We start from the raw sequence: 25,222 nt of genomic DNA on the forward strand, positions 1-25,222 counted from the left end.
TTATATAAAAAAAAAAAAGTCCACAACATGAAGAGAATAATGAGCAGTAAACACGAGGGGAGCAGAGAGAGAGAGAGAGAGTTGAAATGAGGGGTGACAAAAGACAGAGCGTCTCCACGGCAACGGAGCCAAGCTGTTTGAGTCACATGGCCCTAGCTTCTATTGAATCTGATGCCAGCGGCTCCAAGCAAAGGTTTGCTCCATGCTTGTAGATGCGGAGGCAGCACCATGAGTGGACGACAAGAGGAACAACACAGAATGATGAAAGTTCATAGCCTCCATCTCAATGCCACTTTGGATCTGCACAATGACGCGCTGGAAACGGCTGTATTTGGTCTGTTGTTCTCTTTTATGTCATGTAGACCTTTATACTGCGTTACAATAGAATAACTGAAAATAACTACATGGAAACATGTGCATAATATGCATTCATATATTACTTTGTGTTCATAGAAGTAGAACTTAGAACTTAGAACTTAATTTTAGGTCTTAAGATACATTAGAAAAGTGACTTTGGCTTCTAAAATCCGTACCCAACCCAGCCGGTAAAAACTTTATATCATCCCTGTTTTTTCTCCTACCCAGAATTCAAAGTATTCAACATTGTCATCGTCACCGTGGCCTTTTGTATTCTCATCATCACCGCCATCTACTGCATCAATGTCTGCTACAACCGCACCAGGTGATGCTCGGACATAAGCTTTGGGACAACATTTGGGCCAAAAATGACACAAAAAATGGGGGACACAAAAATAAAATGAAAACTGCATCAACATGGAGAGCATACAAGCATACTCAAAAGTCAAATTGCATATTTAGATTTAGTGTTTACATTTAGAATTTAGTTTCACCATTTAATTTCTGACTGAAATGTGAAGAAAAATTACATAAATGTGAGGCAGGTAAATATTCAAAAGTGTGACATAATTTTTTTACATTCGGTACTGCTTAATATATGTACAGTAGAAGTCCAGTAGTTACATACGTATGTATAGCATTTTCAATATGAACCAAAATTACATCATTTTATGACATTTTTTTATCACATAGTCATCCCTTTCCATATTCTGCTTTGAATTTGTCACGGTTTTTCAAAAATTCATAAATTGATAAATCCGTTTTGTGCTTGAATATATATTGCTTTAATATACTATACATATTAAAGCAATAGTACAACATTTTGGCGTACTTTAAACATTTTCTTTAAGCATTTTCAAGCATAAAATTCCTAATTGAACTAAAACACAAATAAGGCATTCAGAAGATGGGTTCAAATTGCGATATGTAATAGGGGTGGCAAGAGATTTCTCATTCGGAGAAAAGCAGTAACCCGGAATTAGGGCAGAGAGAAGCCAATCAGACTGTGAAATATCAAATTGTTATTTGATATGAAAAAAAAAATGAATTATGAATGAATGAAAAAATGAATAAACTTTGCTTTGGTTCCGATTTTCTACAAGAAAAGCTCTGATAAAACATTCCACTGTTCTCAAATATCTTAATTTTTATTTTTCTACACAAAATAAGATCAAGAATAAAGAAAATCAATCAATCAGTAATAAATAAATATAATAATAAAACGGCAAATAATTAAAAATTAAGAAACCACATATAATTGGTGTGTAGACAAATTATTTTTTTCAGATTAAAATGAACAAAGCATTATTAGAGCCCTGTAGACATGACAAAACATGACTATAGTCACATTTATACTCTTTTTATTTACAACATATTGCGCAACTGCAGGGTCTTGAGACACATGCTAACTCGCAAACTAGAGAGCTAGCGACCTAAACGGTAGCCTCCAAGTTATTTCCTGTAAACTTAAATAGCCGAAAACTTACCACTTCCACACGGATAGGGAGGATAACTATTAACAGTTATTTAACCTTTAACATGAACATTAATCAAACGTAATAATTTTTTCTGGGTACATGATACCATACAGCATCCATATCAAACTTGCACGGGCCGCACTAACATTAAACTTTCATATCAAGGCGGGGGCCTCAAACTAGTGTCCTGCGGGCCACATTTGGCCACAATATCAGTTCATTTCATTGATGTCACAGCTGCTGGGATTTCCGTGCACATTTGTATAACAGATCATTGTCGACGGCCTCTTATTCATCAGGCAGTCAAAGAGGGCTCATATTTATGAGAGCGCAGTGACCCGGGATGAGCCAATGGACCCGGTAGCGGTCAGAGCGGTGAGGAGGTCAACCAGTTTCATCAACCCGCTGGCCTTCTTCAGGAGAACAGAGGCGGCTAAAGACAACTCCAGGATCTATTACATCTACAGCAACCCACTTCCTGTGGGAGCCAAGGAGGATGAAGAAGACCCAACCAGGCGAGCTGGGATTTCAATGCCACCATCCATTGAGGAGTACGCTGAGGACCCCCGCAGCGGCATCATCCTGGACCCTCCCATTTTTTACATGCAACTTTAGAATGTGATGGAGGATGGCGATGTGGACAGATTCTGGGATGTTGCTATAGTCCATCCCATAAGTGATGACACATGATCGCTAGCGAAAACGGTTATTTTTGTGGCTCTGGAAAGACTTTGCAATGCAAGCCGTAATGATGTCATCATAGTAATCACGGCACAGCTGGAAAGATGACGGATTTAATGCAAGTCCATAAACCTTGCAGACGGAACTTTGAAACGTGTTGATCTTACAAAAGATGCATCATGGGAACTGTAGAACTGCAATTTTGGGATGTTGTCCAAGTCTTTGGGTCAGCATGTTTGATGATTCAGTATTTGGATGTCAGCTACGATATTGAGTATTCGATGTGTAGCAGGTTTTGCGTGGTAATACTTGTGTGTTTCTAATTTAGTGTGTATGTAATTTAGTCACGAGTAAGCTGGACCTTATCCCAGCTGTCTTCGGGCGAGAGGTGGACTAGTGTTTGTGATGATCCGGCCACAATTGAGCGGTCCGTCCCCGTGGAATTTCTGCAAGATTCCGGGTTTAACAGTAGAAATCATAGTGCCTTAGTTAACCTTCCTTGGCTAACCTTGGCTTGGACCCATGTATTAAATCAGCTATAAAATACACTAAAAACAATAAGTTACCATCAAATTTGCTTCTCATGTCTCATGGTTACCTTCTCAGGCTTCCTCATCCATGAAAATGTTGGTTTTTATACTATATTGGGCCTTTTTTTTGTCACTATACCTCTCGATTTCAATATCCAAAAATGGTAAAATTAACCTCAAAAGAATCATTCATTCATTCATTTTCTACCGCTTTTCCTCACAAGGGTCGCGGGGGGTGCTGGAGCCTATCCCAGCTGTCTTCGGGCGAGAGGCGGGGTACATGTTTGAACCGCAAAGTGGCAAGAAACAACTAAGTATAAGACAACCCTGAACATAGGAATATCCATTGTCATTTCTTAATGATAAAATAAAAACAAAAAGACAAAATTGACATTTTCTAAGAAATATACATGTTTTTATAATCAGTGAAATGCTTGGGGGATTTTTGCAAAAAATGATATTCATTCATTCATTCATTCATTTTCTACCGCTTTTCCTCACAAGGGTCATGGGGGTGCTGGAGCCTATCCCAGCTGTCTTCGGGCGAGACGCGGGGTACACCCTGGACTGGTCGCCAGCCAATCACATGGCACATATAGACAAACAACCATTCACACTCACATTCATACCTATGGACAATTTGGAGTCGCCAATTAACCTAGCATGTTTTGGAATGTGGGAGGAAACCGGAGAACATGCAAACTCCACACAGAGATGGCCGAGGGTGGAATTGAACCCTGGTCTCCTAGCTGTGAGGTCTGCGCGCTAACCACTTGACCACCGTGTCGCCCCTTCAAAAGAATCATGTTAATAAATTGAAGGTTCTTTTGTTACCTGGCTATTACTGAGGGCTATAGAACATATCTCTTTTATTTATTTTCTCATTTTAGTATTAATCACTAAAGAAACATCTGTGGTGTTCGGGTGAATTTTGACCCGTGTATATTAATATCAAGAAAGAGTAGAAAAAAGTGATTGTTTTCAGCAACAGAACTTTAGTATAAAGTGAAATGAAAAAGCAGAACAGGTCCAGATCTTGGTTCCACTGTACTTCCTGCCATTCTTTCCATGATCCAAATTGTAAATGTGAAATCAGCCAATCAAATGAGTGAATTCACATCACATGTCTGGACATTGTTTTTCTGCTGGTGTACTAGAAAAGCGGTCAAAATGAGAAACCCCTGAAGCTTACATGATGAGAAGATTAGCTGGTTGTTATTGTGTTGGCTAATTGTACACTTATTTCAGTTGTGGATCAAAATATTGCTTTATAGTCATATTATTATAACCGGTGGTCATAATTTCAACCAGACCATTTTAAAATGTAGTAAAAATTATTATTATTAAAAATTATTATTATTAATTATTTTGTTGAAATAGTTTTCTGACAAAGTCAAAAAGCCTTGACGCAATAAACAAATGTTATGTGATTCTTTTTATGCATTAAAATGTAAAACGGGTCGGTGCCGACCCAAACACAAGAGGACGGTTAAACAAACTTTTAGATAGAGTTGACTTCATAGATAACAAAGAAAGATGATTTGATTTTTCCATGATGTTTAATAAAACTCTTGATACAATGCATGTTACAAAAGAAGAGTCACAGAGGACAATGAGACACATAACATTACAAACAATGACTGGCACAGCACCGTTTGGTACAGTACTCTTGGCCAAACCGGTCCCTCAAATGATGGGTTGGGTCTCTCTGATGAGCCAGTCCAATGCCTCCTTCCTGCCCTGACGCTGCAGCTCCGCTCCGACCACCTCGCGGCACACCCTGTGGTACTCATTCACCCAGTCCCACTGCGGCAAACGAGATATTGTCAAAGTGTTTATGATTTATTAAAATACAGTACAGTTATCCCTCATTTATCATGGTTATGTGGTTCCAGACCACTATACATTAATTTACGTGGAGTAGGATAAAATATTAATGAATTGAATATTTTCATCACTTTCTAAATCTTTTTTTCTTTTTTTAACCATTATTAGAGCCCTGTAAATATGAAATTACACCACTATAGTCACCATTTACACTCCTATTAGTCTTTGTTTACACCACATTGCGCAACTCTTATGCACAGGCGACGGAATCACAGGGATATAAGAAATGGCCGCTGCTTTAAGCATAGAATGTCACTGAGATAGCTAGTTAGGCTCCAATTTATTTATTCTAAACTTAAGGACAAAGAAGGCAAACGTGTACCACTTCCACACAGAATGGGAGAACTTTTTTTTTGGTCTGACTCTAATGCAGTGTTCAGATAATGTAATGTAAGGTAAAGTCTCAACAATGTAACATTACTAGTGACCAGAATACTACATATGACTTTTTTTTACTCCTAGGCTGAAGTCAAACGCCAAAACAGCAATCATTTATTAATTTTTGAAAAGAGCAATAGAGTGAGGGAGTGAGGGTGTGATGTTTGAACCACAAAGTGGCAAGAGACAACTAAATATAAGACAACCCTGAACATAGGAATATCCATTGTCATTTCTTAATGATAAAATTAAAACAAAAAGACAAAATTGATATTTTCGAAGAAATATACATGTTTTTATAATCAGTGCAATTCTTGGGGGATTATTGCAAAAAATGACATTCATCCATTCATTCATTTTCTACCGCTTTTCCTCACGAGGGTCGCGGGGGATGCTGGAGCCTATCCCAGCTGTCTTGGGCCAAGAGGCAGGGTACACCCTGGACTGGTGGCCAGCCAATCACAGGGCACATATAGACAAACAACCATTCACACTCACATTCATACCTATGGACAATTTGGAGTATCCAATTAACCTAGCATGTTTTTGGAATGTGGGAGGAAACCGGAGTACCCGGAGAAAACCCACGCATGCACAGGGAGAACATGCAAACTCCACACAGAGATGGCCGAGGGTGGAATTGAACCCTGGTCTCCTAGCTGTGCTAAATGAAATTAAATATTATGTTACATAAATGTATAAATGGTGAGATTATTAGTAAATATATTCAGAACACTAACCTGTTGTGGTTGTTGATACTAGAACATGTTTCTTTTGACAGTTTACTTCAGTTGAGGCAAAATATTCAAATAAATATGTCATTTTGCCGATAACTTACATGGCTGTATTCATCTTGTTTTGCATAATGTGTTTTTATTCATGAAATGGCATCACAGAAAAATAAGCATAAAGTGTTTGTTCAAGATGTGATGAGTTTGAGGGAAGACCTGCTGCTTATATCAGCATAGGTTGATGTCAGAGTGCTGGACATTGGATATTGGTAAAGTCAATATCGTGCGTCTCTACTAAATAACTCGTACATTTGAGGGACAAAAAAGGCTCGTCTAGAACAAAATAGTCTTCTGTGGAATTTGAAACCATGAGCAATTAAAAGCTTTACCTCCTTCTGAGTGAGCAGCTCCGTGTTTATCATCTTGACTTGGATGGGAACCAGAGTCAAGGGCTCAAATGTCAAGCTGCCTCTGTTTCTGTAATTGTACTGCATGGACATAAAAAAAAAATACATTTACATTTACTCATTCTTTATGTACTTCAGTTGACTGTCTTACTTTGGGTTTTGTTGGTACGACAAGAACCACGTTTTCCACACGGATACCAAAAGCTCCATCTTCATAGTACCCTGGTTCTAAACATAAAACAAGAAACAAGAGGTAAAAGTACAGAATGTAACTCATTGACAATTATGATAAAAGCTATGCTATGGATTTGACCTTTATTTGACCCTCATCTACCTCTGCCATCTGACGGTATATGTGATATTATTGAAAATCCTTCTTTAGTGTGATTACTCTGGCAAAGAAATCATTCATAAAGGTTTGAACACCACTTGGAAACTGCATCTAGCAGAACGAGGTGTTCGGATGTTGTTGTTAGATGACCGCATGTGATGACGGAAACGTTCACCTCTATTTTAGAGTATTAGACAAAAATTATGTCTAATTTGACAGATGGCTTCTTTCAGCCTCCATTCAAGACTTGTGCGAATCACCGCCGTGACCTGGATGACTCAGAATCGACACAGTGCCTTATACAGTAAACCTCGGATATATCGGATTCAATTGTTCCCACTGGTTTTGTTCGATATAAGCGAAATCCGTTATATGCGTATACCGGAAAATGTCCGTTTTACGCATATATCGGATTTATATCCGGTATATGCGTAAATCGGATTTTATCCGTTATAAAAAGGCACTTCCTTGACTATGTTTCCAATGTACCTGGACTGGGCAATGAAAAGAGACGTAAGGTAATGAGAATTTAACTTTATTGGACTCTGAGCATAACAAATTGTTAATTAAGCTAGGCCCTGTTACGCCCGTCAGGCCTACGTTATTTCCAATAGTGAGGTTAAGATCTCATTCACTGCTGTGCTAGTATTATTGACGTCACTCACTTTTATATTTGTCCTAAATCTGGAGCCAGGAGAAAGACAATAGCCAGTGACATCAACAAGATTAGCATAACGATGCGGCCATCCGATATATGCCAGGGAAATTTAATGGAAATGCATTGGAACGGGACTGGAGATTTTGTCCGAAATAGGCGAAATCCGTTATAAAAAATCTGATATATGCAATGAATTTTTATTGGAAATGCATTACAGAAAAATCGGTTCTTTTTTATCTGTCCGTTGTGAGCGAATTTCCGATATATCCGAGGTTTACTGTAATATCACATCCCTGAGACTGACAGTAATCAATTAAAAAAAAAAAAAGTTTAATTTCAATCGTTCGATTCCGTACCATCACTGACGATCATGCCGGCCTCCAGAGGTTCATCAGCAAAAGTCTTGTAGCTGATGCCACAGGGCCCCTCGTGGACATTGAGGAAACAGCCAACACCGTGACCTGTACCGTGAAGGTAGTCCAGACCCGTCTCCCATAGGGCAGCCCGTGCAAACGAGTCCAGCAGGTGGCCTGGAAAGTGAATCAAAGTCGGGCAATTACGATTTTCAACACAGTTTTTCGTGTTCATGATGCAGGTCTGTCCTAAATGTCATTTTCAGCTTAGTGCAGTGAAACCAGATCGGTAATTCTGAGTCCTGGATGTATGCGTGTCTCCACCATCTGTCTGTGCTACAATGGCTGGATGCCAAGAGGGTTAACTCCGCATGCGTCTACTATGTATTATTGGCTCTATATGAAATGAACACAGAAAAGAGTGAGCATCTTCTCAGCTATTAAGCCTCTTTGTGCTCTTTTTTTAACTGCAAAGGCGATAATTTGGAAGCGGAATGCCAAAGTCCCAGTGTGGCTGTGCAATGCAGCCTTCCTCCTGGCAGTCAACGACTACTGAGGCTTTTGATACGCGGAGTAAATATTAAACAAAACAGCGTAAAATAGTGTGACTTCGCAGTGTCGTGCGATGTAATGCACAAGAAGCGGTGATATAGGATTGTATTTAAGCACAGGGTGATTGGCTCAAATATGATCCCCTACGATAGTTTAACTATACACTACATAGCTGTGTTTGTGTGAAGATTGTATTGAAGGTTTTTTTATAGATCATTAGCATTGTGGGAGTACTTCCTGTTTCCCAGAGTGCTTTGTTGTACAGGTTTTGTGCTGGGAAAAACATGGTTAGAGCTCATATAGTAGTTGGTTAATAATCTGCTTTATACGTTGGTAGTGTATTGTCTATTTTGTTGCTGTGTGTGTGTAGTTCTTTTGACACCATGAGTACCATCGAGTGGCCCAAATGTGACGTGACATAATAATGACTTGACACAATGATCTTTGAATGATAATCTCAATTATCAGTTTTTTTTCATTCATTCATTTTCTACCGCTTTTCCTCACGAGGGTCGCGGGGGGTACTGGAGCCTATCCCAGCTGTCTTCGGGTGTAAGGCGGGGTACACCCTGGACTGGTCGCCAGCCAATCACAGGGCACATATAGACAAACAACCATTCACACTCACATTCATACCTATGGACAATTTGGAGTGGCCAATTAACCTAGCATGTTTTTGGAATGTGGGAGGAAACCGGAGTACCCGGAGAAAACCCACGCATGCACGGGGAGAACATGCAAACTCCACACAGAGATGCCCGAGGGTGGGATTGAACCCTGGTCTCCTAGCTGTGAGGTCTGCGCGCTAACCCCTAGACCACCGTGCTGCATCAGTTTTTTTTTTTAAGTCAAATTTTTAGAATATCGGTTAATAATTAACAGCACAATTATCGATTATTGTGACAAGCCTAATTGTAGTGATACAAGAAGATTGAAATAAAAGTCTCCAATTCTTACCTTTGGTTCCATTGGGGAATATTGCAGCACTGACAGCAATGTGTCCCTTTAGTACATAAGTAAAGCATTCCTTGAAGATAAACATCAGAAATTGGATTAATGACTTAATAAATGTATTTTTAATATCAATTGTTATAACGGCTTGTCTGATAGACGCCCTCTAAACTAAACAATAATGCACCTTTTCATACGCAGACGGAGTCCCAAAGTGCACGGTCCGAGTGACGTCTGTGGTGCCGTCACTGCCAAAAGACCAGAACGTGTCAAGCAAAGCACAAACAAAGTCAAATATTCGCGTGTGAATATTTTGTTTACATGTACTGAGCTCCGGAGTCGATCAGGTAGACTTCATTGACGGTGAGTGTTCTGTTGGTCTCAGGCAAAGGCCTACAACAACAACAACAAAGCAAGCAAACAGGCCATTTGAATGATACTGTAGAACAAGCCAAATTATGTACAAGCAATAACCTGTTTTCTGACCTGTAATGTATGATTGCTGCATTGGGACCAACACTGGAGATCGTGGGAAAACTGAGGCCCACAAAATTTTTCTGTTGGCTGCAAAGGTAAAAAACAGAGCTTAACTGCGCTGGTGCATGCGAAAAGGGTGTTGCATATTTAAAATATTACAAAGCTACTTGTGACAATGTTAAACATTTTTTTAAACCATAACATATTACTTAAATCAAGGAAGTCCAAACTAATGCTCATGGCTGGTTTTTTTTTTTACTGCCCCACAGCAAATAAAAAAAAACAAACAAAAAAAGCACAAATTTTAAAATCAGCAGTAATTTTACAAAAATAAAGTAAAAAGTATTAAAAGAAAAAAGTTTTATCTTTAATAATGTAATATAATGAGAAAAAAATAGCATAATTGAATAGTATGAAGTATATAAAGTAATAGTATATTAATAAAAAAAATAAGTTGTAAGAACCAAACAACTATTCATGTAAATTTAGACAATTAAGTTACAGAAATTAGGTTATTAGGTTATGTTTTGTTGAACGAATCAAGTAAAAATATTATTGCAATAGAGTCATAATTACAAAAAAAATGTTGACATAGTTGAAAAATAACATATTGACGTATGAATTTTTTTTTATCCTTACCAAAATATTAACAGAGAAATGTCATATTATAATGACAAAAAACATTGACATGGCCTACTAATCAATATTATGCATAAATATAATGTAATTTTACGAGCATAGAGTTGTAATATTAAACAAAAGTTGTTGTTTTAAGGCACAATATGAAAAACAAACATAACAAAGATGTACTTTTTTTGAAAATTAGGTTGGGGGGAAAACTTACAGTAGAATATAATGGGAATGGAGCAAAGACCTCCTTGAGTTACTTGTAACAATGACCTGATAAAAATCTGAATACCAGTTGAAAATTAGCTAGAAGTGACCTTCTGCACAGTTGGATCTCAATGGGATTTATTGCGCTGCAGTCGGCCCTCATTTGGGTCGAGGACCGCCCTGTGTCTTGACGGACAGCCAATCAGATCCTCCGGCTCAGTTCAGGTGTAATTTTTTTTGGTCTACCACTTGAATTTTTTTTTGTTCTGTAATGCTCAGGATCTTTCAAAAAATGTAGCTTTAGCCATCGGGAGGGCATGATCGTGTGAAAATAAGAACTTTGGGCAAATTTTGGCTTTTATAGTTTTATAGCCTTTATAAGTTGATTGATTTATTTTTTAATTACAGGTTCCACATTTTTTTGGTCGCACTCCAACGGGTCTTAAGATTTTGATAACGCCTTATAGTGATAAATGCAGCCACTGTTTTCGGCTTGTTGTTTTTACACATCCAGTAGAGGGCAATATTACTCCGGGAGATATTACTTTTTTTTTTATTCTTGAGAAAGCCCTCGTGAAAACGTGAAATGAAGTCTAACAGGATGAGCTTGTCAACCAAATGATAAAAATGTATTTCTTTGAAAAGGATAGACATCACCTGCGTAGTTCCTCAGCCTTGTCAGCAGCAGAGATTTCAGTCACCGTGCCCTTTGGAATCTATAAACCATTATTACAGAACTTAAGAAACACAGGTTAACCCTGCACAAAGTGTATTCCTAACCGTTAGGCATCTTAACTCTTATAATGTTCCAAAGCTAACAATTGCAAGGAATGGGGAAAAAACAAAAAAAAGGGCACATATTGATTAAGTACCATTTACACATATTCACATTTATAATTTACAGTCTTCAATTAGCATCATATGCATGGTTCCTCCTTCACTGCTGCCTATATTGTATATTTTCTTCAACATAACACTCCTACCTCTTTTTCCAACCAAGCAAAGAGTTCACAAAGAGCAACTGCATCCTTGATCTGCAAGAAAGAAGACAGAACGTTTAGAAAACATGAATAAAGTCACTTATGTTGCTGATGAAGAGTGACTGTGAAAACTTAGGAGTGTATTGGACTTCGTACATGAGCAGTTTTCATGCCTTGAATCTCTGTTGCGTTCTTCACCGCCTTGGCGAGGCAGAGGGGTGTGTAGGGGATGGGAGACCTCTGAGGCTATAATACAAAAAAGAATGGTAATGGTTTAATTTCATTTGAACATGCATCAGATTACAATTGAATGCATCACATAATCAGTTCACAGTTCCACATGTCCAAAAGGAGTAGGAAGAAGCAAAGCTTATTAAATCCTACCCCTCCATCTGGTACTTTTACAATCAGTAACTGTTACATTTGTTCACTTCCTGCTTTCCTAATATAGTTCAAGTTTTTTTTTTGTTTTTTTTTTTATAATGCATATTATATGACCATCCAATGACATAATGTGTACCATAGTAAGTGTCAATATAGTGATATATATAGCACATCATGACTGGTTCAAGACTCTTCATCCTTGTATTTAGCAAACATCAACTGCTTGTATTGTTTCTTGAATTGGCTCATCGTTGTGCATTGTTTGAGGTCCTTACTCAATCCATTCCATAGTTTGATTCCACATACTGAAATGCTATGTCTTTTTAACGTTGTCCTAGAATAAGATCAAATAAGGATAAGCAATACAAAAATATGATTGTAAACAAGGGGATCAATATTGTAATAAAGAATAGTTTCTTGCTAAAGGCAGCTCCATATAAGTTAAATGAAGTCAGTGTGAATACGGACATAAGATTATCCGTTTATTCCAGATTCCGCAATTAGATTTCTGTTTATTCCTGAACCCACTAAAGTGGACGTGGACGTGATTCCAATCCCAGTGAATGTTAATGTTAATGTGATATGTTGCTATTTTAATGCTTTCCTTTTTGTCTATCCACTTACAAAGCATGTATTGTTCAGTGTTTTTAAAAATGAAAGTGCAATACATCCTAACAGAAAGTAAATACCAGACCCACCTGTTAAAATAAACACAGTTCATTTACAGTACTACTGCATGACTATGCTGCCAAACGGGACAGGTCAAAAATAAATAGCGCACAATAATTTCCGTGTTCACAGAATTGCCATTACAATCGCGGAATTGGCCGATAAAAATAGAATTTACTGTTCAACGTAGAAATTCGCGGAAATTGATTACATGAATGAAATTCTATCAATGGGAGGAGAAGGAAGATTTGTGTGGGCAATGTTTTCCCAGCAGTTGATACACAACCGCTCAAACATTTTAACACAATACAATTTCTTCGAAACAAAAACCAACATTTTTAAGTGTAGCCATTTTTGTAGAAACAAATTATTTTCTCTAGTATAACTAATGTACATGACTATGGTACCACAGTGTGTTCCGAACTCTGTTTTTACAGATACAGAGGAGGTAGGAAGTACCCCAGACCTTGGAGCACCTCTAGGAATTAGTTGCACCAACTGCTAAGGCTTCATAAACCTTTAAATTAGCTTTAAATTGTTGACCCATATTTTTCCATTTTGCATAACCTTACTTTTGTTTAACCTCTGGCATTTAACCTTTGTATCATTTTAAGCTATTTGTTGGCCTTGAACAACTTAAATTTCAATAAACTATAACTGGAAATATGGCTACACGGTGACAAGTGGTTAGCGTGCAGGCCTCACAGGTAGAAGACCTGAGTTCGATTCCCCCCTCGGGCATCTCTGTGTGGAGTTTGCATGTTCTCCCCGTGCATGCGTGGGTTTTCTCCGGGTACTCCGGTTTCCTCCCACATTCCAAAAACATGCTAGGTTAATTAGCGACTCCAAAATGTGAGTGTGAATGGTTGTTTGTCTATATGTGCCCTGTGATTGGCTGGCGACCAGTCCAGGGTGTACCCCGCCTCTCGCCCGAAGACAGTTGGGATAGGCTCCAGCATCCCCGCGTGAGGATAAGTGGTAGAAAATGAATGAATAACTGGAAATATAGCTGCGTGGCGATCGAGTGGTTAGCATGCAGGCCTCACAGGTAAGAGACCCAAGTTCGATTCCCCCCTCGGGCATCTCTGTGTGGAGTTTGCATCTTCTCCCTGTACATGCGTGGGTTTTCTCCGGGTACTCCGGTTTCCTCCCACATTCCAAAAACATGCTAGGTTAATTGGCGACTCCAAATTGTCCATAGGTATGAATGTGAGTGTGAATGGTTGTTTGTCTATATGTGCCCTGTGATTGGTTAGCGACCAGTCCAGGGTGTACCCCGCCTCTCGTTCAAAGACAGCTGGGATAGGCTCCAGCACCCACGCGACCCTCGTGAGGATAAGCGGTATAAAATGAATGAATGAATGAACTGGAAATATTTGGGGTGTTCTAAAACTTTTGATTAATAGTGTACATAGCAGCATGTCTCCACAAACACTAAGAAGCCCCGTCCTCAACAACACATGTCAACCTGAACCATCAGCTATGTCTGACTTACTTATGTACAGCAATGATGTAAGATAGCTGTGTTATCTTAGTTCAGTGGAGCATGCTAGTGCGGCAGTTTCTGTGCCACTCAGGTCGTATGAGTTGTTTCGACACCTTGTTGTGCAAGTTGTGTGTGAAATAAGGACAACAGCCACGGCTGTAAAAGACACCCAGCTTGCTATCTCATTATCTCATTTTCAAAACACAACACACTTCAAGCCTTCAAATTACAAGCAGCACACAACTTGTCTAATAGTGGTACCAAAATAAGGGTGTTGTGAAAAATAGCTTACATAAAAGAAGAAATGTGTACCAGTAAAATGTCAAATGAAGGTATCGAGAATCTACTGAATATTAACGTGATTTTTTAGGGGAAAAAATAGCAGAAAAGATCACAGAAGACGTGAATTTTCCTGAAACTGAGATGTCTTGGAATGTGATTACTCTCACACACACAAAAGCTCATTCAATGCCAACGATCGCAATCTGAAACAACACGACAAGCAAACAAAATCAGCTTATTAATAGCTGCCATATCAAGTTTTTTGTTTATACCAAACATAATCTTAATGGACAATAATCTGCAGCTACAGCAGACACTTACGGTAACTGTCTTTATTTATGCACATACAAGTGCTCTCTCACCTTGGGGATGACCTGCGTGAGAGCGCAACTGGCTTTGTCACAGATCCACACTTTGTCCTTGGGGCTGAGGGTGGCGCAAATGGCCTGCAGCTCGGTGTACACCGATTCATACGGGAACGTTTGGATGCGGAGTTCGGGCTTGCTGGGAGTGTCGAGCTGGAGATGCTCTCTCAGCGACACATCGGTAAGGCGCTTTTGGTCCACAAAAAGCCTGCAGAGAGAAACAAGTAGAAAGATAATGAATACAGAAATAACTAAAGGAAATCTAGGAATTTTGTATGATATTTGTATGATTATCAGGCAAAATAATCATATATAAAATAGGGGAAAAAGAAGAAATATCATACATAAAATGTATACCACTGACTTAAAAGTAATTGGCCCGATATTGAAATTTCAAGTACTAAATTCAGCATAAAAACCAATTATTGTATCATTATGAATTTGTTTGGACTGTGTCAACAATACTAAAACTATGTTGTGTATGTCTTTACCTTATTGTGTTGAGCCCCACAATGGTATACACAAAGAAAACAGGGTTGTACTCGATATCTGCACCACGGAGGTTGAAAAGCCCTGAACATGAAAGAAAATGTGAACTATTAAAATCACAGCGAACGCTGCAGGGTTTCATTAAACATATTCAACATGCATCTTAAATAATAAGTAATATGTGCAACAGATGTACACCAACTGAGGCTCTGCAGCAATTCTCCTTGAAAGTGAATGTCCAAATGCAGGCTGATGACAATCAGAATGGCTGTAATTAACAGAACCTCTACAACCAAACAAACAATCAGAACCAAGAGCTCTTCAGGCATGGTCAACAAGGTGCTCAAACAGACAAGTAGTGTGGGACATCTGTGCATCCCAGGGTCCTTGGATCGTGATCAGGTATCTCAGCTGACTTGCGTATACGTGAAACTGCCTTAAGGATTTGTGATAAAGCAGACAGGGTTGATCACGTAGTTGTATAGTTGTGTACTTTGAAATTTTCCGGGGGGGGGGGGGGGGGGGGGGGGAGTATGCTGCAGCCTATACCAGCTGACTTCAAGTGAGAGGCAGGGTACACCCTGGACTGGTCGCCAGCCAATCACAGGACGCATATAGACAAACAACCATTCACACTCACATTCATACCTATGGACAATTTGGAGTCACTAATTAGCCTAGCATGTTTTTGGAATGTGGGAGGAAACCGGAGTACCCGGAGAAAACCCACGCATGCACGGGGAGAACATGCAAACTCCACACAGAGATGCCCGAGGGGGGAATTGAACTCGGGTCTCCTACCTGTGAGGCCTGCACGCTAACCACTCGATTGCCGCGCAGCCATATTTCCAGTTATTCGTTCATTCATTCATTTTCTACCGCATATCCTCACGAGGGTCGTGTTGGGTGCTAGAGCCTATCCCAGCTGTCTTTGGGCGAGAGGGCGGGGTACACCCTGGACTGGTCGCCAGCCAATCACAGGGCACATATAGACAAACAACCATTCACACTCTCATTCATACCTATGGACAATTTGGAGTCGCTAATTAACCTAGCATGTTTTTGGAATGTGGGAGGAAACCGGAGTACCCGGAGAAAACCCACGCATGCACGGGGAGAACATGCAAACTCCACACAAACTGGAATTGAACTCAGGTCTCTTAGCTGGCCTGCTGTGTAACCACTCTCACACCGTGCAGCCCCTGATAGAAAATGTGAAAGCAGCAAAAGTTAAATATCCGTCCCAATTATTATATAATATTGAAATCTATTCAAAGTAATTAAGTAATATTTTTTTGGAATGTGGGAAGAAATCGGGAGTATCCAAAGAAAACGCACACACGGAGATATGCAAATATGCAAACTCCACACAGGGAGATGCCAAGGCGGAGATTCAAACCCAAATCTGTAAGATCTGTTATTGTGGTGAACCACCATGCCGTATGACAGGTATGTTACTTCAAAGACTGTCTTTCAATTACAGTACAGTTGATAAGGTTTGAGGATGGTGACAGAAAAATGTGTTCTACATGTGAAATGTTGTACCAGGCGTCCCCAGCACGCCAAATATGTTCTGCTCTTGCATCTCCTCTAGTGATTTAAGAGGAAAAAATTATAAAGATTAAGTTGTACTTACAGTATGACTAATGTGCATGTACATATTTGTGAATATATTTTATTTTTGCAGTGGAAAACATTTTGAAGACTTGCACCACAATAGCTGCAATCGTGTCAATTTCAAATTCTACACCAGGGGTGCTCACACTTTTTCAGCATGCGAGCTACTTTTAAAATGACCGAGTCAAAATGATCTACCCACTACAAAAATGCAAAACATCTATTTATTTTCAAATGTATTGAGGATTATTTGTACGTACAATGTATGTTGATGTACCTTACATAACCAAATGAGCCAATATTGCAAAACACACATAATTAACTATTAACATTTTTTGTAATTACCTCCACATTACTCCACATTTCCCTTCTTTGGTACTGCGATGGTAGAATGGCATATGAGGCAAACGCACTTCGAAAAAGACATTGTGGAAAAAAAAGTCCACCTCCCATTCCGTATGGAAGTGATATGTTTTTGCCTTTTTACTTGGTCCAGCTCCTTCACTCATTTTAGTGACCATAAACTTTAGCGAGGGCTTAAAATCTGACGCAATTCGCCGACTAGCTTAGCACTTTGCATCGCTGTTTACGCATGAGCGGTGACCTAAAGGTCAAAATTCAGGTGTCATCTGACTGGTTGTCCTGTATGTCAATCAAGTAACGGGGATGGATGATAGGCTGACATTGTAAGTTCTGCTGCACTTAGAGACGTTGTTTGATTTGATTGGTCGCCCGAAGGGCAACATTCAGTTGTCATCTGAATGGCTGCCCTGTATATCAATCAAGTGACGGCATTGATGCTGGGATGATATTTTTTTAATGTCACGCCGCGATCGACCAGCGATCGACCAGTACCACCTCCGCGATCGGCCGGTAGATCGCAATCGACTTAATGAGCACCCCTGTTCTACACATATTTCCTTTATGCTCAATGTAAACTGTCCCCATTACTGTCGTTGACGTACATGCTATCTCGTCCAGCGCTGTAGCGACAAACCAGGTGATTTTCCTCTCAGTCATCTTGGCTCGCAGTGCTGTGATCTTATCTTGCCATGACACACCTAAATGAAAGATACTGTCAAAACCTCATAGTCTTGATTTTGGGAAAACGTGATCCAAAGAAAGGTTGATGAAAATGAAAAAAAAAAAAGATATACTTGAAAAGATAAGAGTCAAGGTTCATTGTTTTGACAATTTACAAACAAAAGAAATGACACCTTTACTGACCAGTGTAGTCCAATCCCAAAGTGCGGAGCTGTGTGAAGGGTCTTTGAGGGCGGTCAGTCCACACCACATCGATGAGGTTATCCTGCACCGCTACCAGAGAGTGTCCTGCACTTGTCAGCGCCTTGGACATGGTCTTCCACTGGTCTGACATGAAACACATGCAGGGTTTATGTGAAAACCAGTGAGAAAAGTTTTACAATTTGACATTCATGTCCGGGTGGCACGGCGGTCAGGGGTTAGCGCGCAGACCTCACAGCTAGGAGACCAGGGTTCAATCCCACCCTCGGGCATCTCTGTGTGGAGTTTGCATGTTCTCCCCGTGCATGCGTGGGTTTTCTCCGGGTACTCCGGTTTCCTCCCACATTCCAAAAACATGCTAGGTTAATTGGCGACTCCAAATTGTCCATAGGTATGAATGTGAGTGTGAATGGTTGTTTGTCTATATGTGCCCTGTGATTGGCTGGCGACCAGTCTAGGGTGTACCCCGCCTTACGCCCGAAGACAGCTGGGATAGGCTCCAGCACCCCCGCGACCCTCGTGAGGAAAAGCGGTAGAAAATGAATGAATGAACATTCATGTCCAACATATTGACATTAGGGCTGTCAATCGATTAAAATATTTGATCGCGATTAATCTCATGTATCCGTAGTTAACTCACAGTTAATCACATTTAATCACAGATGAAAATAATAATTTTTATTTATAATAAGTAAAGGAAATCCCTTTGTGGTAAACGATTCGATGTGAAAGTACAACAATAATTACATCAAATTTTGTGTAAAGAGATATCAATTTGGGAACTTTGGGCCATTATTTAAAAAAATACAGCCAGCAAGCATATTTTTCTATTGCTATTTTCCTTCAGTATTAGCATATTAGCTCTTAAACTCGCCCACAAATTTTCAGCAAATACAAAATGTGAGCAAATGAGACCTCTCACACTAACATGTTTTTGTTCATTTGTGTTAGCTCAAAATAAGATTTGTTTATTCATGATACTGGTTTTAAATTCTATATTTGTTAGTAAAAAGCCTATTTAGGAAAAGGATTATTCAGAAAGGATTATTATAATACTCTTAACTATTTCCACAGTTTTTGAATGTTTAATGCAATTTGTCCTACTTTTTTGAACGCACCGTTCTCCGATGCAAAGAGGGCTGTATGGATGTAGTTGGATGTATTTTACCCCTTTTTTCACCTCGTACTTGTTCCCAAATGCTGATACTATGTGGGAAAGCATAAAGGTAAGATTTGATGACTGAACTTTGGTCTTGCTACAAGAGCCAACTGCCAGGGCTTTGAAGCTAACTTTACCGATCTAAATACTTTTTTCTCCATTTCCCATCAATATTTGTTCCAGTTTGTGGCTGCAGAGTTAACGTGCTCAAACTACGGTTGGGGTCGAGGGTAAAACAGGAGGAGTGCATGTTAATCGCGCATCAAAAAATTTGTCACCATTAAAGGAAACTTCCGTTAACACGTCATTAACGCGTTTACTTTGACAGCACTAATTGAGTTATTTACTTTTACTTTGAATTTAAAATGTGCATTTTGCATCCATCATTTGCAGTTTGTCATTTTCAGGGGTTCTTGGTAGGTAGTAATCCCCTTGAGAATAGCGAGGATCTAAAACAAATTTGCAAGATACCCTTCTACTACCGTATTATAGTTGCAATACACTGAAACAATGAGCATTACTATTTCATTTTTCCAGCATGGAATTTTAAAATGTGAATTGAAACCTCAAAATACCTGCAGCAATGATCCATGGGTCGACTCCCACTTTGGAGTTCTCTGGCAGGACACTGATCAGCCAGTCTTCCTGAGAGGGTGTTTCCTTCAACCCTGTATAAAAATAAAATAAGTACATCTGGGTACAAAATAGGGGTGCACGATAATTATCGGGCCGATTTGAGGAATTGTGAAATCAAATTCTGGCTGGTCAATTCCCCACTGATGGCCCAGTTACAATATGTACACCCCGCCACTGCCTCATATTAACTGTAACTGACTCTGGTTAAAAACTTTCACTGTATTTTTGTCAGCTTGACACTCCAAGTACAGGCGCAAAATATAGCTGAAAATATTTTCAATCCTGTCTTCTACATCTGTCTCTCTTACCCCAACTACCCTCATGTCCTCCTTCACTACATCCATAAACCTCCTCTTTGGTCTTCCTCTGCGCCTCCTACCTGGCAGCTCTAAACACAGCATCCTTCTACCAATATATTCACTATCTCTCCTCTGGACTTGTCCTAAACATCTCAGTCTGGCCTCTCTGACTTTATCTCCAAGGCCTCTAACATGTAATGTCCCTCTCATGTACTCGTTCCTGATCCTATCCATCCTGGTCACTCCCAATGAGAACAAAGTGATATATTTTTGGTTCTTACTTTGTCCTTCTTTCCCACTCTGTTTAAAACACTTTAAGTTGAGAATGAATACATTGAAGGCTAACTAATTAACCGCTATATAGGTTATATTTTTACATTAGTTTGACACACCGACAGAGAACTAGGGGCAGTAATGCTATCCAATGTCCAATAATTATGTTGTTGCATTTAGCAAACTGCATTGTGAGTGAGTTACCCATTTTCATAAGTGTCCAATTGTTGTCCATTTGCTGGCCGGCTTGAAGGAAGTAACGACCATCAGTCCACATTGCAGCATACTGCTCTGTCACAATGGCTGTACCTATGCATCAAAACACACACAGAGACATGTCCACAAAACCTGCCACCATTGTTGGGATATGCAAGATACAATCAGATCGGATTAACGTGTTTTAAGAAAAATACACCCAAAACATAGGATGATTAATTGAATTACTCTTATTTCTTGGGAAATTTTAATTCCAATCAATCATCCATAAGCCAGCATGGTGAATTGCAAGGTGAGTATAGACCCCCTAAGCCTTCAAAAATCAAGCCCACATGAAGAAAAAGTACCTGCTGAGCCATTGAATCCACAAATAAACTCCCGTCTGCAGTCACAAGGTGCAATATATTCACTCTTAAAGAATGGAAAAAATGGGATAGATCAGCTTCAGTAAACACCAAGAAGTCCTATCACATCACATCGTGACTTGCACATGGTGAGTGGGGGGGGGGGGGGTTAGGGGCGGCGGGTTAACAACAATTAATTGTGAAGGTCAGACATAGGACAGCAGAATCACACAAGTAGTCGTATTTGTGAGCTTGTGGTTGAAAGGCGGTACAAATGACTTACCTGATGGGCATCACCGGAGGGGACAATGTATGCCTGGAGAGGCTCTGAGAAGTATTTACAGTTCTTCATCACCTGTCGGAGCTGCCTGAGCAGCTCTCCTGTGATCTTTGGTGACATGTTTCTGTCTGTATGGAAAAAACACAACAATATTAATGCCAAGACGCTGTCTTCATTTAGCAGTCACATAATACACCGTAGCTCTGGATGTTTGTAAAGTCCACACCAGCACTGAATTTACCAGACATTTGGATGGCTCCAGCGACTTCAGATGACTGGAAAAGGGAGTGACTCAGTGTAAATGACTTGTCTATGAACGTGGAGCTCAGAGGTCACACCTGGATCTTTACCCTCTGTGATGTGCTGACTTGGCAATGCCGGGGGAAAAATGCTTTTACTGATGTTTCATAAATCAAGTGACACGTTAAGTGCTTTTCCGACAGCAACAAGTGGTAAATTCGGTCTCTGCGCACAAATATTCCTGTTGAAATTGAACATTACAGGTATGATAAGTATTTATAGATCATTTTTTAATTGAATGATGCACTTATCGGCGGCACGGCGTCCGAGTGGTTAGTGCGCAGACCTCACAGCTAGGAGGGCCAGGGTTCTATTCCACCCTCGGCCATCTCTGTGTGGAGTTTGCATGTTCTCCCCGTGCATGCGTGGGTTTTCTCCGGGTACTCCGATTTTCTCCCACATTCTAAAAACATGCTAGGTTAATTAGCGACTCCAAATTGTCCATAGGTATAAATGTGAGTGTGAATGGTTGTTTGTCTATATGTGCTCTGTGATTGGCTGCCGACCAGTCCCAGGGTGTACACCGCCTCATGCCCGAAAACTGGGATAGGCTCCAGCACCCCCGCGACCCTCGTGAGGAAAAGCAGTAGAAAATGAATGAATGAATGAATGATGCATTTATTATTTATCGTTATAATGTATGCTTGTTGATTTTAATAGGGAAGAAGGACTAGTGACATATAACACTGTAAATAGCAGTACAAACGGTAATAGCATACACACTAGAGCGGAGGCCACATGAAGTGCTTTTTAAAACCTCAAACTATAGATATAGCCCTCTTCTGTTTATTATGTTTGTAGGTTCTGATTGTATTCTCTTAAAGATAATTGCATAAATGCAGTCCTCTTTGCACAGTACTATCAATATTATTTCACATATGAATGTTCAGTTTAAGTCCAAATCACTGAAAAAAACCAAACACTCAACAATAATGCAAATGCTGTTAAATCAACACAAACAATGTCACTCAAAAATGAACAGCATTAGTATTACTCAAAAAGTTAATGCAACATTGCTGAGCTTGAATTGTATCAGAGATTCTAGGTGGACAAATTAATCAAAATATTTATAGTAGGGCGGCACGGCGGTCGAGTGGTTAGCGCGCAGACCTCACAGCTAGGAGACCAGGATTCAATTCCACCCTCGGCCATCTCTGTGTGGAGTTTGCATGTTCTGGCCACTCCAAATTGTCCATAGGTATGAATGTGAGTGTGAATGGTTGTTTGTCTACATGTGCCCTGTGATTGGCTGGCGACCAGTCCAGGGTGTACCCCGCCTCACGCCCGAAAACAGCTGGGATAGGCTCCAGCACCCTTCACGACCCTTGTGAGGAAAAGCGGTAGAAAATGAATGAATATTGATAGTACCAAGGGTAGTATCAGTATCATTTTATGAGTATTATCAGTATTATTCTTCACAAATATCTGTTTTTGTTATTCCGTTACATCGATGGTATAGCAGTATGTACAGGTATATATCGTTATTAGTGTTTACAAAGTAATTATTTCGTTATTTTTGCACTACTATTTATTTTGCAGTTGCAAACGAATAAGGAGAACAATTGTATTACTTTGTTGTTATTGTATCCTGCCTCTATAGCCCAAAGAAAGCTGGGATAGGTTGGAGTTGCCAGCAAAATAGATGGATGGAGGTTACATGTTGTATTTAAATTGTTCAAATATATGTTTCTTATCTGTGTTTCAGTCAAAGCTCCTGAAAAACTTCACGTAATACGGACAGTATCGGATTGTTTGTTAGCAAACTCTGCTGTATCGCCCATTAGTGGTGGGCGGATCTATCCAAATACCGATAACATCGATTCCCAACGTTGGTATCAATATTGACCAAACCGTTGTAAAAAGATCAACCCTTTCCTGTCACGGGCAGAAAAAGCTCCCATTGTGCCTCTCTTGTTTGATTTACAGCAGCAACATGCAAGATTTAAGCTAATTCAGATTCACGATGCATCCACCTACTGCTGGGTCAACAATATGAAGGGCAGTTACATGCGGAAACCCCGGTCATATGTCGACCAATCAGGTTGTAGAATTTGTCATCGATGAGCGTTCCTATTGGCTAACCACTTCGCATGCGATTGATGTTTACAAATAGGAATCCGATGAATCACTCTTGTGTTGTTGGAAATCTGTTTTTAGGAGATGATATTCACATTCTTAACGTGAAATTGCTAGCCTTAAAAATGCATGAGTTTTAAATATAACTGTTTACAAAAGGCCACAAATACAATGGTCCTGGGTGTGGTATAGCGAACAGGATAACCCCTTTGAGGATTTTTTGGACTGCTTCTAAGATTTAATGCGCTGAAAGTACAATTGGGTCGGTGTGGTCTTTCATAACGAACAATAGTGTGAGTTCACCGAGCAGACGTGGGATGAGCAAACGCCTCGTTCATCCCCCAAACACTCCGCATCTGCCATATGATTCGCTTTGTGCCACACATCGAACTTCTGCTCCGGTTTAAGTTGAAATAACCACCAAGTAGTCGGTAAATAAATGAATACACACCCGGTTGATTCTCCTTGTCGATGTGATTCTTTCGACGAATTAAAAAAAACAAGCGTTTTCTTAAGGGTTTGGACCTTGTGTTAGTTTACTGACAGGAGGCAGCCATTTCGCTGGTGACGTCACTGTCACGTGACTCCCGTTTCTTCCAGTAGAGACGGAGGGATGCAGACTCGCCTCTTTTTGTATTGTTCATTCATAGACCATCTTTTAAGAAGATGTTAACATAATAACTCGCTATTTAGCTACGTCTAAGTTGTTATTAATGCAATAATTAAGCATAAGCGTGTACACGCACGGACACAAACATGCTCAATATCGTAAAAGCCATATAAAAACTACAATGAGGTGTCCATTTTAGAGACACTGTCAGAGCCATATGCATTTCACAACAATGTTTATTTTTGCTGGTGTATTTTTCAGTGGTGTACAACAGTAATATATCAAATAAGTGTAATGGTGTGGCTTATTTCATGTATTTACCTATAAGCTGTGGTTGGAATTGCACTGCTGTTGATGTGGTCATGTGAGAATAACATTAAAATCATAACAGAGAGCGTTTCCTCATGAGCATGCATTATGCTAAAAAGGTTTGACGTAATTAATGAAATAAATTACCACGGTTAGCGGTAAGTTAATTAGTCTTTTCTAATGAGTTGAAAATGAAAATATTATTGTTTTATTTTTTCTTAAAGTGGACCTATTATGCTTTTTCCACTTTTCTGACCTATAAATGTAGTTAAAATGTTGTATTCTCATGTTAGCGCATTTGGAATTGAGCTCTGAAATAAGTTTGGGATGGCTCAAAAGGCTAGGGTTCAAAAGGCGTGGTAAAACTGCCCCTTTGTGATGTCACAGAGGGGCGGACTTCCTTATATGGTTCATAGTTAGGACTCACTTTGGGCTTGTGACCAATCACAGCGGAGTGGGCATGCCCGGAGGCGGGCCATGGGTGGAATAAATAAAACACGAGAATCCAACATTCTAAACTACATTAATAGGTCAGAAAAGTAGACACTCTTCAAGGTATAATTTTGGCTTACAATTATTAATCAACATGAATTAAAAA

The 25,222-nt window shown here is 39.7% G+C and overlaps 2 protein-coding genes across 2 annotated transcripts; one reads left to right on the forward strand and one right to left on the reverse strand.

Annotated features, from left to right (window-relative positions):
- Window positions 1-6,528, forward strand: si:dkey-246e1.3 (uncharacterized). The gene is made up of 3 exons (XM_058083501.1): window positions 1-334; window positions 586-682; window positions 2,135-6,528. The coding sequence occupies exons 1-3, from the start codon at window positions 172-174 to the stop codon at window positions 2,448-2,450; spliced, it is 576 nt and encodes a 191-aa protein (XP_057939484.1). The 5' UTR covers window positions 1-171; the 3' UTR covers window positions 2,451-6,528.
- xpnpep1 (X-prolyl aminopeptidase (aminopeptidase P) 1, soluble) lies at window positions 4,587-24,296 on the reverse strand. The gene is made up of 20 exons (XM_058083487.1): window positions 24,157-24,296; window positions 21,333-21,457; window positions 21,053-21,116; window positions 20,694-20,798; window positions 19,857-19,949; window positions 18,105-18,248; window positions 17,843-17,938; window positions 15,263-15,344; window positions 14,769-14,979; window positions 11,742-11,831; window positions 11,589-11,639; window positions 11,263-11,321; window positions 9,781-9,858; window positions 9,616-9,687; window positions 9,482-9,542; window positions 9,301-9,370; window positions 7,795-7,968; window positions 6,601-6,677; window positions 6,432-6,530; window positions 4,587-4,852 (listed from the first exon to the last, which is right to left on the reverse strand). Exons 2-20 carry the CDS (start codon window positions 21,447-21,449, stop codon window positions 4,733-4,735), a joined length of 1,863 nt encoding a protein of 620 aa, XP_057939470.1. The 5' UTR covers window positions 21,450-21,457; window positions 24,157-24,296; the 3' UTR covers window positions 4,587-4,732.
- Window positions 24,297-25,222: the final 926 nt, after the last annotated feature.

Source organism: Doryrhamphus excisus, chromosome 1 (assembly GCF_030265055.1).
Source record: "Doryrhamphus excisus isolate RoL2022-K1 chromosome 1, RoL_Dexc_1.0, whole genome shotgun sequence".
NCBI lineage: Eukaryota > Metazoa > Chordata > Actinopteri > Syngnathiformes > Syngnathidae > Doryrhamphus > Doryrhamphus excisus.

What these genes read in the sequence shown, in the direction of transcription:
- si:dkey-246e1.3 (XM_058083501.1), top strand. Translation starts at nt 172, where the DNA reads ATGCCAGCGGCTCCAAGCAAAGGTTTGCTCCATGCTTGTAGATGCGGA. An exon ending in GCTGGAAACGGCTGTATTTG is followed by an intron (nt 335 to 585) that starts GTCTGTTGTTCT and finishes TCTCCTACCCAG; the next exon opens with AATTCAAAGTATTCAACATT. An exon ending in GTCTGCTACAACCGCACCAG is followed by an intron (nt 683 to 2,134) that starts GTGATGCTCGGA and finishes CTTATTCATCAG; the next exon opens with GCAGTCAAAGAGGGCTCATA.
- xpnpep1 (XM_058083487.1), bottom strand. Translation starts at nt 21,449, where the DNA reads ATGTCACCAAAGATCACAGGAGAGCTGCTCAGGCAGCTCCGACAGGTG. An exon ending in GTGGGGCTCAACACAATAAG is followed by an intron (nt 14,980 to 15,262) that starts GTAAAGACATAC and finishes TTCTCTCTGCAG; the next exon opens with GCTTTTTGTGGACCAAAAGC. An exon ending in TTGCTTGGTTGGAAAAAGAG is followed by an intron (nt 11,322 to 11,588) that starts GTAGGAGTGTTA and finishes AATGGTTTATAG; the next exon opens with ATTCCAAAGGGCACGGTGAC.